Here is a 12,940-nt window from a genome sequence, read left to right on the forward strand (position 1 = left end):
GGAGCGGGTGCTCTCAGACGGCTCCTGCCGACGTCCGGCATCGCAGCGCAGCACGGCATTAGCAAAATGTGTCCTGGTACTGACCAAATAATCTGGAGGATTCTGCAGAAACCGCAAGCGCTTTAAAGGCTTTCTTGGCTGGAAATAAACGTTTTTAATGGTCGTCTTCGCACTGTGTAAACCAACAATCGCAGCTGCCACGCCTCCGCCGTGCTGCATCACTGCCACCTCGCCCCCATGCACCTTCTCACGCCAGTTTTGGTTCTCTCGCTCCATCAACTGAAAAGGCTCTTCCTCAAATAACAGGTTAGTAATGGTACATTACCATACGGAACAACGCATGATTATAGCTTCCATGTTTAACTACATAAATAACAGAGCAAAACAAAAAAAGTGCTTAAAACATTTGCATCCACTTTGATTTCAGCCAGTAAAATCAAACTGTCCTCTAAATACGTGAGTAATACTGAATATGTACTTTCTTTCATCTATTTCCGATAACCTTGCAGGTTTTTCCCCTGCTCGTTGCTGACAATTCAGTAGGTAACCATGCCTCTGCTCCATGAAGTTACCATCGTTTTTCAGCTGTCAGCTCTACCCCACGGCACCGCAACTACCAACAGCTTCCCCTAGAACTTTCTGCATGACATTGCGAGTCTTCTCCTCATGCTGCTTAAAAAGTCGTGGGCTGTGGTGGGTTTTTTTTTAATTAAAAAAATGCTGAATATAAAAATAACTGTCCTTAAAGCAACAGCTTACAATATCTAAGAGCTGCTAATTTTGCTGAGTAAACCAGAGGAAACCAAAAGTTCATTTTAAAAAATACAGATGTATTACACTAAATATAAAATTGAAAGCAGAATGAAACTGCATAAGACCTTGACATTCCCAAGGAGCAGATTTCTCACCCCATGTGCACCTACGGATTTTGGCTTTCACACAATTAACAGCTATGTTTTAAAACATAGTGTCAGTTAAATTGTGCCGTGTACTTCCATCCCATAGGATACTTGTTTTGCCCAGAGTAACACCGCTCTAAAGAACGTATGCAAGTACTGCAGACCAGTGCAAGTGAAACCATTCCCTAATACGACTGCAGCTGAACATGGGAAGGATTTAGTCCAGCGAAGATCCTGCTTTGCAGGGACTGTTAAACTGACTGGCGTTTAACAGTCACATACCAGCCCTAAAAGGTAACTGTGTGGTTCATCCTGGGAAGAAAACACCGGTGGGAGCAGGTCTGCCCAGACAGCCATAATTTTCTTGCTGTAAACTCTTGCAGTGTCCCTCAGGAAGTGGCAGGCATTATATGAGTCTAGAACTTTTGAGAAACTGAATAAGAACTCCATAGACGAAGGTGTACTGCGAAAGCGTCTGCACCATCATCATTCTCTGCTGCCTCAACATGTCCAGCACCCGTGGGATGTCCAGCATCTGGAGGAGGAGAACAAACCATTGCAAGTGACTCGTGAGTGAGGGGACTGGCTTATAGCATCATAGAACCACAGAATATGAGGAGCTGGAAGGGACCTGGAAAGCTCCCCCAGTGCAACCCCTGCCAGAGCAGGGTCACCAGAGCAGTCACACAGGAACACGGCCAGGGCTTTGGGTGTCTGCAGACAAGGAGACTCCACAACCTCTCTGGGCAGCCTGGGCCATGCTCCATAACCCTCACACTCACAAAGTTTGGCCTCATCTTCAGCTGGAACCTCCTGTGCTCCAGCTTGGGACCATTGCCCCTTGTCCTGGCATTGGCCATCCCAGAGCAGAGCCTGGCTCCTTCCTCCTGACACTGCCCTTTCCCAATGGATCCCCAGGAATGAGGGCACCCCTCAGTCTCCTCTGCTCCAAGCTCAAGAGCCCCAGCTCCCTCAGCCGCTCCTCAGCAGGAGATGCTCCACTCCCTCCAGCATCTCTGTGGCCCTGCTGGACTCTTTCAAGCAGTTCCTGTCCTTCTGGAGCTGAGGGCCCAGCACTGGACACAAGATTGCAGCTGTGGTGTGAGCAGGGCAGAGCAGAGGGGCAGGAGAACCTCTCTGCCCTACACCCACCCCTTCTCATCCACCCCAGGATGGCGTTGGCCTTCTTGGCTCAAGGGCACATTGCTGGCTCAAGGGCATCTTTCTCAGCAGGATGTTCAGAGCAGTACCAGTGATCTAAGGGCAGAATGAACTGCTCTGAGTTCAGCTCTGACAAGTCATTGCCCGTGCCTGCAGTATGGACTGCACTACTCCACTGACCATGCCTACCTCAGCTTTCTCATCTGTGAAATATGCATCATTTTAAGCTCGCCTATCTCCTGGGGTATGGGTCTTCACAAATCTAATGGCTGCAAAAGTCTGCCATGTGGGTTAGGACAGGGATACACAACGAAACAATCAGTTTTCTGAGTCTCAGCTGGCATATTACATTATTAATAAGCACTTTACAACTGTTCACTTTGGGCTAAAAGCTGCCAAGACCAGGTTTCATTCTATTAAACTACTGCTTTGTCCTCTGCTGAGACTGATACTGCAAATACTACTATACTTAGGAATGAAATATTTAATAGCAAGCACAGAGACTGGTTAGAGAGCATGTGCTTGAATATTATCCATTAAAACTAACGCATGAAGTAAAAAAGGTGAAGTCAAGGCGAAATCCTGAAATATGCTTTAGTAGCCTAGGGCACACCTTGTTCCACTCAGTGACTCAACACCTTATGTAGTCAAGGATCCAAATGAACATTCAGTACCCAGTGTGCAAGTGGGCAACTTGAGATTATTATTAACTTCTGTTGAATTGCCAAGAGCTCTTTCAACCATAGTTGTTAGGGCTCTTCCCAAGGCCACATCTTAGGCAAGCTCAGATGAACAGCCATAAACGATTTATTAGGCAGGTTATTTACTCCTCCACTACCTACCATTATTTAAAGCACGAGAAAGAAAAACAGGTCACCTCATTGTGTTCCAAGCAGGCGATCATGATCTCTGACAGTATGACCACTCCTGTCCGTCCTACTCCTGCACTGCAATGTACCAGCACAGGAGGATTCGAGTTCTTAGGATCCGCAGTGCTGTTCGTATGGCGCCGCACTGACTGTATCTCTTCCAAGTAGGCTATTAAGTTCAACAGGATAAGAATGACAAATTTAGGAGATGAAGCCCCATTAGCCGTGCTATCACACTGCATGACCACCAGAGAAGTGGCAATTTAACAAACAGCCCACAGAAAAATGACATGCTGTATAAATCCCAACCAAAGCAATGCAGATCTATGAAGATCATCACTCCCGTAAGGCTTTCCTTACCTTGTTCCCCTATTACCCACCAGATTGGCTTGTGGTCATCTTGTTACTGCTGGAACACACTCAAATGTGTAGTATGTGATGCAGTTAGGTTTTAATCTGCATGACTTTTTACTAACTCATATATTTGGCTTTAGACATAAACAGTCACTTTAGCAAACTGGCAGGTATAGTCCTGCCAAAAACATAGTTCAGTATCTCCTGCTGGTGTGAAGAAACCTATTTCAGCAGAATGCTTGGTTAGCAAATGCTAAAACACACAGAGCAGCCACTTTAGGAGGTATTAAAAAAACCAAAACAAAAACCAACTCCAAAACAAAGCTATTAAATAGAACTTACAGAGAAATCCTTTTAAATCCTCTGGGCAGCCGTGCTCTGGCCAGTCAGTATACTGCAGGTGCCAAACTGTTCTCTCCTGTCCTGTGAGGAGATGTTTAATCTTCAAACCCGTAGTTGCGTAGCAGCCCGAGTCTGTACGGAATCGCGTGGTGATCTTAAATCTTCCGTACGTCACCGTGTTGTGTCTTGAGCCAAGCCGTGGCCAGTATCTGAAACTTTTTTCTCGCCCGCTTTCCTTGAAAGCAAAACACTTGCTTAACAGGATGCATGAGAACATTCAAGCAACCAATGCTCCCGTAACAGCTGTATCTCTCCTCTGTTAAATACTGCTATGGTGTTATGGTTTCTCACTGAGTAAACCAACTTTCCAGCGAAAAGTCAGCAAAATTGCATCTTTCTGTCATGAAAAGCAAGACAGGATGGGCAAAGGGGTCACTAGAAATTTATCTTGGATTGGTGTTCTTGTTGGAGCAAAGACTCCCTCCCTTCCTCTACCAGACCATACCAAAACCATTGCGGGATTTCTGACTCAGTTTATACTCACCTCCTCTGCCGTCACCATAGCTATGATGGCAATCCCTTGTTCCCAGATCATCTGCCAAAAATCCTGACACGTACTCTGCAAAGGGCCCTGCGTAGCAATGTAGTCCCACTCTATGCCACCAACAGAGATCTGTAAAAGAAAGACATTAGATAAGTCACTACTGAAAATTCCCTTTCCCCAGTTCTTAAGTCGTGCATTTGAAGGTGCACAAAAGGAAAACAGACAGCAGCACTGCAGAAGTAGGAACCCGCCTTGAGTTAGATCTGCCTCTCAATTTTTAGCTGCATCTTGACATGTTAGATACAGGAGAGACTCCATGTTTACAATTATACAGGCACAGAGCTAAATGAATGTATTTTACATTTAAAGCATAATGTAAAAGTAAGTACATAGTGAGTACGTTCTCTTCAGTGAATTTAAGGTATTCCAGCCAATTCAGGTTTAGAGCAGCTTTCCTACCCTGGTGCTGTAAATGCCATTATACAACTAGAAGGTCAGAGATAGCTGATGTTTCCTTGAGGCTGGTCAGAAGAGTTACTGAACATTTGTGAACAAGCTGAAGTATAGAAGTTATGGTACCACATCATCTATACAAACAGATCTTTTTAAAAAAGACAGCAACACAACTACAAGAGCTACTCGAAGTTCTCAACTCTTGCAGAGAAAGTATGAAGCCAATTGGAGCTGCACTTCAAGCAGGTAAATGCATTGAAAAAAATGCCATGATACACACTAGAGATAGCTGATGTTTCCTTGAGGCCGGTCAGAAGAGTTACTGAAGTATAGAAGTTATGGTACCACATCATCTGTACAAACAGATCTTTTTAAAAAAGACAGCAACACAACTACAAGAGCTACTCGAAGTTCTCAACTCTTGCAGAGAAAGTATGAAGCCAATTGGAGCTGCACTTCAAGCAGGTAAATGCATTGAAAATGAATGAGCTGCCTTGAAGGCTCCTGAGGTCCCACTGCAACTTCTTCACTTTTTAAACAGAGTTTAAAGAGGGTAAAGGGGGAAACTGAAGACTATGAAAGATCAGATTTCCCCCAGGCTCCACCTGTTCCTCTAAGCATCCAAAAAAGCTTCAGCTGGGAGCCACCTTACTGCCTGTTGTGGATCTAGTCTGAGAGTACAGAAATGGAAGAAATAATAAGGATTGTTACTGCAGTTCAAAAACATCACAATCATTGCAAAGGATCCCAGTTTGTTATAAAGCTATTTGCCTCCTTAACTCTGGGAAGAATGGACATGCCCTCTGTTAACACCAGTCCACAGAGAGGAGACAGAGAGAGAAAGGAGACAGCAGATCAGTGCAGAAGCAAAATGCCGACGACCTCTCTGATAATTTACCCTCCATTATTCTGGGTAATATGAAGAACAGGTTCCTCCTTTTCCCAAAGGAACCTCTGCAACAGGAGCGAAGGAGAGAGATACGGAGGGATTCTCATTCATCTGGCCAAACCAAAACTGACAGACAAACCTATTTCCAGTTACCACATGAACTGGACAACATTTCCCCAACAGTGTTTCTCTCACCTTGATATGAGATGCATTGATGTAACCCGTGTTATTTTCTTTGGTTGGGACTAGCTCTACTCTGGTGTCATCATAGGGAAGGACATCTTGGAAGCGGTTTCTCTCAGCGTTTTCGGGAAGCCGAGCTATTGAGCACTCACCATCTCTAAGTCTCTTTTTCTGAATGCGCTCATATTCAGTGAACACCATCCCCTGCTCTAACCGCTGCTCCAGAAATTTACACTGGAAGACAGAGCACAGGAAAGCACACACAGTCACATCCTGGGGCCAGTCTATTTTAACACAGGATTCATGAAGGAGTCAATGCTTTCCAGCTATTAATGTTTATATAAACACACCAGAATAATCAGAAGCAATTTTCTTCAAGTGAAAATTAAGAAGTCTGTTACACTTCATTAGGTCATAAAGACTGTGGACACCAGTGGTGAAGGAAAAATACTTCATAGTTTCTACAGAGACAACCCAGGTGGGCAAAGAAATACTCAGCCAAATCAGGTAGCTGTGCTATACCACAAACTGCACAAGACATACTCATTAATCGCTCTGCTCAATATATATTCGTTAGATTACATCATTTGGAAAGGTCTCCTTTAACCTTATAATAAGAAAAGAGTCAACTTTGTCATTTGGATGGAGAAAAACTCTAAAGCTGTGAAACAAAACACTTGCCTCAGCCACTGAACTAATTACTCACTTCCAATATTTCACATTTTCTTTGGCTGAAGAGAGCAAACTTTGCATGCGGCAGCAAAACCTTGGATTTTTTCTGCCAGTATAATTCAATCTGTTTTATTTAATAAGCTGCTCCCTTCTCCCCCTCCTCCCCCTGATTTATTCTTTCGAAACCAAGCTCTTTCTAAATCATAAGACACTTCTGGAATTTCAGCATCTCTTTGCCAACAACAATTAGAGGAATAATATGTAAGATTTTAGCCAGAAAATTTCATCTATGTCACATGTCCCCAGCCTCTCACAGCAACTGCTCTGCGGTATCAGATCAGAACAGTGTCTTGTGTCAAATAACTGCAGTGCCAAACGAGGCAGAGGAAGGTGTAAAACCTCAACCTTACGCAATTCGCAATCAATACATCCACTGTACAAACTCCTTCATTATCTTTAGGCTAAATTCCCTCATTTAAACTGGTAACAACACGAAGCTCAGCAATGAAACAGGCATTGAATCAATCTCGTAAAATATCTGCAGGCTGGACTTTCTTTCACGTCACGTCTGTTTTGCATTGCCTCTTCTCAACTGCTTTGAGAATTACTCCCATTTTGTGTTGTGAATTCTGCCTCTACATGACTGCCCAAAGAGAAAATGCAGTGTGGTGTCTTTGACTTTATAGATTCTTCTTCTGCCTCACCACTTTGGGCAGACCTAGCTGAACGATGATACAACACAGGTCAGTCCAGGAAGAGATGGATGGCTGTAAGAGGAATAACCAACACAGACTAAATGTAGAACTGTATCTTGATAACACAACGTTAATTTCTGTCCCTTAGCATCTTTAAGGAGTGTATACCCAGCTCAAAAAGAACTTCAATTGCGTTGAAATTAAACAAGTTTTCCTCCTATGGATCTCAGTCCAAGCCTTCAGACTCCAAGGCTGACTTTCTACTGGGTGACCTGCAACCAATTTTTGTGGCCTGACTCATTAAACTGCAGCTGGTGAGAACAGGACTGTTCCTTCAGCTCCGAACCCTGCCCAGTGAGTGTCAATAAATTGAGCTAGAGGGGGGCTGAGGACACCCTGCCATGCTCAGAACCAGATTCTAGAGACTGCTGTTGGCAGAAGGTGCAGTTATCACTGCACACCTTGCTGTATCCTGTTGCTCCTTGGTCAGACGTGTGCTGACAGCACTGATCTACACAGCCCTTCACAGGCTGCACATTGACTGTACCTCAATTTCCTGCACACATTTAATGATATACAAGGCAGGCTGAAGTACATTTAGTGACGTTGGTTACCCTGACGCAAGCAAATGGAGTCCTGTATTCTGCAAAGAATGATTCCAGACCCCGATGTCCTCTCAGCGATCTGAGATCTTTCACTGAATTTAAATTTCTGCAGACCGCACAATTTCCATCCGTATTTGTCCAGGGATTCACTTGAGGAAAATAGATAAATACTATCTGCACAAGCTGGGGATGCAATTTAACCTCAAAATCTATTGTAAAAATTGTATGATTTACTAATAATTACAACTGAGTTCAATCTCACACTCAGAATTTTAATTTTCATACGTTTTTCAGCCTAGAAAACCCACAGATTAGGAGAGAAAACAGAAAGACTTGGCACAACAGTGTATCAGTCCATGCTATTACATTTGCTTCCTATATGTTCAAAGGGTAAACTATAATGTGAATCAGTGTCATCTTAAGTCTAAAAGAAGAACCTGAGTTACACCCAACACTTCTAGCAATGACTCAGCAATCAGAAGTCTCATACTTCGTTTTGTTCCTATTCTCAGTATTTGAGCTGCTTTGAATCTAAAGCATTTTTAAGCCGACACAAAGCACCACTCATATGCATTTCATGTTGAAAAACCAGCAGTGTGAAAGAGAAAGCAAGCATTAAAAACCCCAGCGTACCCGTTCATCGTTGGTTGCTCTCGTTGACTCTTCCTTCCCCTCGGCTGGCAGGGGCACTCTCGTCAAGGCCAGGCCGTTCAGGGCAGCAAGCTTCAGGGGCCCTATTTTCTTTGCATCACTTTTGTTCTTTTTCATACCCTGCAAAAGAAAAGCTAAACCTGTAAATATTCTTATATATCCGATGAAGTTGTGAAGCAGAAACCAGAGGAGTTCAATGAAGCAAAGGATCCTTCTCTGACCCCTTCTGCGAACAGCCCTGACCTTTCCTTTTCTGATAAGCGCTGCAGCGAGCTGAGGGTGGTGGGACTGCATCCCTGCAAGGACACAACACAAGTCTGTCTTCATTCCAGACAGGTTAATGAAACTGCACGAGAATGACAAATACTGTTCCCTACAGAGCTCACAACTGAGGGTGTGAGGTGACGACTCTGGATAATTTACATTCTTGGACAGAACTGGAATCAGTTTCCAACCCCAGAAATAGATAAAGATTATTCTTTACTAGACTCTTCAGTTTACAGGCACTTTTCTTCCCTGCAAGTGGGCACAAAAATGAGCATATACCTTTAAGATATTTGGATATAGTTAAATGTTTGACTAAGTCTGCAACAAACTGCACACACAAAACATGAAATCATTCAACTGCTCTTATTTCCACCCATGAGCTGCTTCTCTTTTTCCTTTGATTCTCTCCCAACCCCACTGTGGGGGAAGGCAAACAAATGGTGCATGGGTCAAACCACGGCTCATAACTACCAGAAGGAAAAGGCAGGGTATGATTTTTGGTAGACACACAGAGTCTGATAATGTATCTTTTGGAGAACAAAATACTAAGTGATTGCCTAAACGTGGTACCTTTTTCCCCTATATCCAGGTAACAAACAGGAGGAAGGAGATTTGGAAAACATACACAATTATAAGCCTAATGGAAGCTTGATGAAGGTTCATTTCATTGTGTACAGCTCCATGTACAGGACATCTGACACAGAAAACTGTGAGAAGAGTAACTTTAAATACAGAGCTCACTCCAGATTAGCTTTTGCAGCATCAGCTATGACAGTCACCACACCAGTGGAACTTACACAGTTTCACTGCAGGCCCATTTGTGCAGGAAACGATTTGCCACTAACTCAGCCAGGTGAAGTAACAACAACCAATTTAAAAAGGCAGAATAATAAGAAGAATGGTCCTCCATTAGCACCTGAAATATGCCATGGACTATAGGTAACTGAACAAGTTTAAACAATGTGAGTGGTGAGGAGTGCCAGTGAAATTGCACAGTCCCACATAGATCTTGATGTTTCTGTGAAGTGGGAATTACAAAGAAGGTGAAACTTGCGGTTGTTCACTATTTACTTCATAAAATGGGAGTAGGAGAAAGATGTGGCAAGCAAGAAATATTCAGATAAAAAGAGGTAGAGGGCAAGGCAAAAGGGAAAGGTTGTGAAAAGGGGAAGGGTTGGGGCAAAGAAGAGAAAGCAAGGAGAGAATCCATTGCCTAACGCATCAGGTCCCTCTGTTAGCTCAGAGGAAGAAAGCAAATGAACCAAAAAAAGTAAACCATCAGCTCCATCTGATTTTTCACTGAGAGGAAGCTGGCAGTGGAATGGAAGCAGTTGCTTCTGTCCCACATAAGGACAGGCAGGGCAGAATGTAGGATCTGGAACTGACTTTAAAGTAGCTTCTACAGCTGCTAGCCAGGTTAGGTGCACCAGCTGGCTTTCTGTTGGACAAATACACAAACACAACTCATACATGGCAGAGAAGGAGAGAAAAGAGCTAAGCAAAGATTATCAGGGAAAAACAGAAAAATAAAGGTCAAGCTTTAAGTTCACACGTTTTAAAAGCATCTCACACTGATTAACAGAAACACCGACAAACTCAACAAAAACCCCACACAACTGCCACTGAACAACTCAAACCAACCCAAACCAAGGAGTAACAACCACTTACACCTAGCGGGGGAAGGCCTTCCACAATATTCTTCTTCCCAGACAACAGATCGGACACAGGTCTCTTCTTTACCGAATCTTTCCTTACTCTGTATCTCCCTGATGTTGTAAGGTCAGATTCTGACATGGATGGAGTAAGCAGTCCTTCCCCTCTTCTCTGCACCTGGCTTTCTACTAGTAAATGAACAGGGCTCATATCTTTCATTCTCTTTTCTGTCTCTGTAATATGTAATTTAGGCTCAAGAATATGTAAAGGGCCAGCGGGCGAAGCAACAGAGCTATAGGGGTAGTTCAATACTGAATCATGAGAATAGCCACCCATAACAGATGAAAGTTGGGTTTGATCTTCAGGGAGCGGAGAAAGACTTGTACCAGCCTTGTTCTCTTCTTCGAATTCTTCTTCTTCCTCACTGCTGTGGATCAGCATAGTGGCATCTGAAAGGGTTTTCTTATGATCACAGTTCACACCTTCTTCTTGCTCATTCTCCTTCTGCTTTGTTCTCTCTATCAGAATGTTGGGCTGTGACCCTTCTGAGATAATTCTTGGAAGAGCCACATCTGCTGCAGAAGCTGACATGGTCCTCTCTTTAATCCTTATCCCTTCAAAGCCGGGAGTCAAGCCTGCTATTTCAATGCTGTTCCTTTTCTGCAGCTGAGCGTGGCGTGCCGATGTGAGAGGTTCACTGACTTCCTGGAGAGAGTGGGCCACAGGCAGGCTGTCTTCCTGAAACGTCTGCACCGAATGATGCACTCTCCTCGTGATAAGATCTGGGTTGCTGCTGCTGATGTAGATGTGTCGGGACAGGTCTGGAGTACTGTTTGCAGGTCTGGGGTACGGGTACGGGGGAGGCGGTCGATAGACCTGGGTCTTCATTATATTTGGTGCTGGATAGTCCTGAGCTTGGAGCTGCACGTTCGTCAACTCGGGCACGCTGACTGCCCCAACAACTGGGCGCTTCTCAGCAGGATAGGGATAGGGGGACTGGCTGTGAAAACTGTAGTTCAGGTTAAACGGATAATGGTTCGATTGCGGGGAAGTGAAGTGAGCGTGTTCTCGTATTTCAGGCTGACTGTAAACTAAGGCATCGGGCCTGCTGTAAGCGTAGGAATTGCTGATGTTAAGATTTCTCATTGAATGGCTCTGCCTGTCTGTGTGCACCATTCCCCTGTTGAGCTGCCTCATCACAGTTTCATAGTCTGGCGTGGGACGATAAGAAGGTGGTATTAGTGCACTGTGCCTATGTGATGGGACATAATCAGTCCGGAGGACATCGCTTCCAGTGATGCTTGGGTTAGAGGACATGGGGGACGGCTGCAAGTAATGCTGTGGGTTGTTCAAGGAGTTTGTGCTGTGCGCGCTGTAGACGCTACCGTTGCGGATCCGACCGCTGTAGTCATGAGGGGCTCTATCCAAGCTAGTCTGAGAGTGACAGTAGTAGCCGTTCTGACTGCTCACAAAGAGGTTATCTGAAAGTAAAGTTTAAGAGCAATGCTTACATCCAAGATATCATCAAACCAAGACATTCTCTATTAAGAGGCAGCTAACCAATGTTTGACATTTTAAACGTCTCCGTTATTCTTAGCTGTGTATTGAATTGAGAAGGAAAAGCCTCAGAAGAGAACAATTAAGTCATTGCTTTAGAAGCCTTTCGTGATTTAACTCTTCAAGTTCACCAGAATCACTGCCACACTTATGTTAACGAAGCTGCTGACAATCAAAAATTCTTTTGTTTGCGAAAAAAATGTTCAAAAATAGGACATGTGTAGGTGCAAGTGAAAAGCACCACAACTTTCACTGTGTCCAGCAATGATTTCAACACTATCGGAAACAATTCCACTACATCCTGAATTTATAGACCTGTATCCTCATGAATACTAGTGTAACTCTATTTAGATGGAAAATGGGCTTATTCCCTTACCAGTGAGTTGAGTATTTTTAAATCCAGCTGACTTGTAGGACTGGAAAGTCCCTATCAGAGCTGAGGTAACTCTGCAGAGATTAGATTAAGCTCTTTTGGAAAGCAACTTTGTTAACTGAAGGCATCACGTGTAACAATAAAAAAAAAGGAAAGAAAAGAGCCACGACTTTTCAGATCAATATTGACAAGGATCTCAAATGCCATAAAGTACCAGTCTGGTACCTTAAAACATGGCAGCTTAAACTCACACAAGGGACCATTCTAGAGCTGTATATGCTATCATAATTCACTTTGCTCGTATCCCACATTTCACATCAGCCTACACACCTAGAGTACCAGCAGACACTTCAGTGAGTGTTGCAGTACAAACCTATGCCATATTCACTATATGAATTTATTCAGCTCTAGCTAAAGTACCTGTAAAACGCAAATTACAGCTTTTACCTTCTAAAGTTGTGTAGTGTGGACCTAGATTTAATGAACTTACCTTGGGAGGATGCATATGGTTCAGTATAATGACCATTGTAATGCAGCTGAGGTGGTGGAGGCATCATATAAGGCTGAGGCTTGGGCTAAGAAAGGAAGCATCTTATTGTTAGTTAAAACCTCCTGATCTGGTTTAAAAATAAGTCTTGAAGATTTATAGATATAAATATATATATACACACACACACACACACACACATATATAAAATGAAACATCATATATATAATGTATAATAGATACAAAGTCTTAGTCTTAAACCATTTCTTTAAATCTGCAATGTAAG

At 43.5% G+C, this 12,940-nt stretch overlaps 1 protein-coding gene across 1 annotated transcript in view; it reads right to left on the reverse strand.

The window, feature by feature from the left end:
* Positions 1 to 1,176: 1,176 nt before the first annotated feature.
* PTPN21 (protein tyrosine phosphatase, non-receptor type 21) overlaps positions 1,177 to 12,940 on the reverse strand; it is a 31,240-nt gene continuing 19,476 nt past the window's right edge. The window contains exons 11-18 of the mRNA XM_010190455.1: positions 12,658 to 12,742; positions 10,253 to 11,718; positions 8,300 to 8,437; positions 5,707 to 5,928; positions 4,170 to 4,298; positions 3,626 to 3,860; positions 2,938 to 3,098; positions 1,177 to 1,434 (exon numbers count right to left, since the gene is read on the reverse strand). Of these exons, the coding sequence (XP_010188757.1) occupies positions 1,306 to 1,434; positions 2,938 to 3,098; positions 3,626 to 3,860; positions 4,170 to 4,298; positions 5,707 to 5,928; positions 8,300 to 8,437; positions 10,253 to 11,718; positions 12,658 to 12,742 (2,565 nt within the window). The 3' untranslated portion in view covers positions 1,177 to 1,305. The remainder of the gene's footprint in view (positions 1,435 to 2,937; positions 3,099 to 3,625; positions 3,861 to 4,169; positions 4,299 to 5,706; positions 5,929 to 8,299; positions 8,438 to 10,252; positions 11,719 to 12,657; positions 12,743 to 12,940) is intronic.

Source organism: Mesitornis unicolor, unplaced genomic scaffold (genome assembly GCF_000695765.1).
Source record: "Mesitornis unicolor isolate BGI_N332 unplaced genomic scaffold, ASM69576v1 scaffold12558, whole genome shotgun sequence".
Lineage (NCBI taxonomy): Eukaryota > Metazoa > Chordata > Aves > Mesitornithiformes > Mesitornithidae > Mesitornis > Mesitornis unicolor.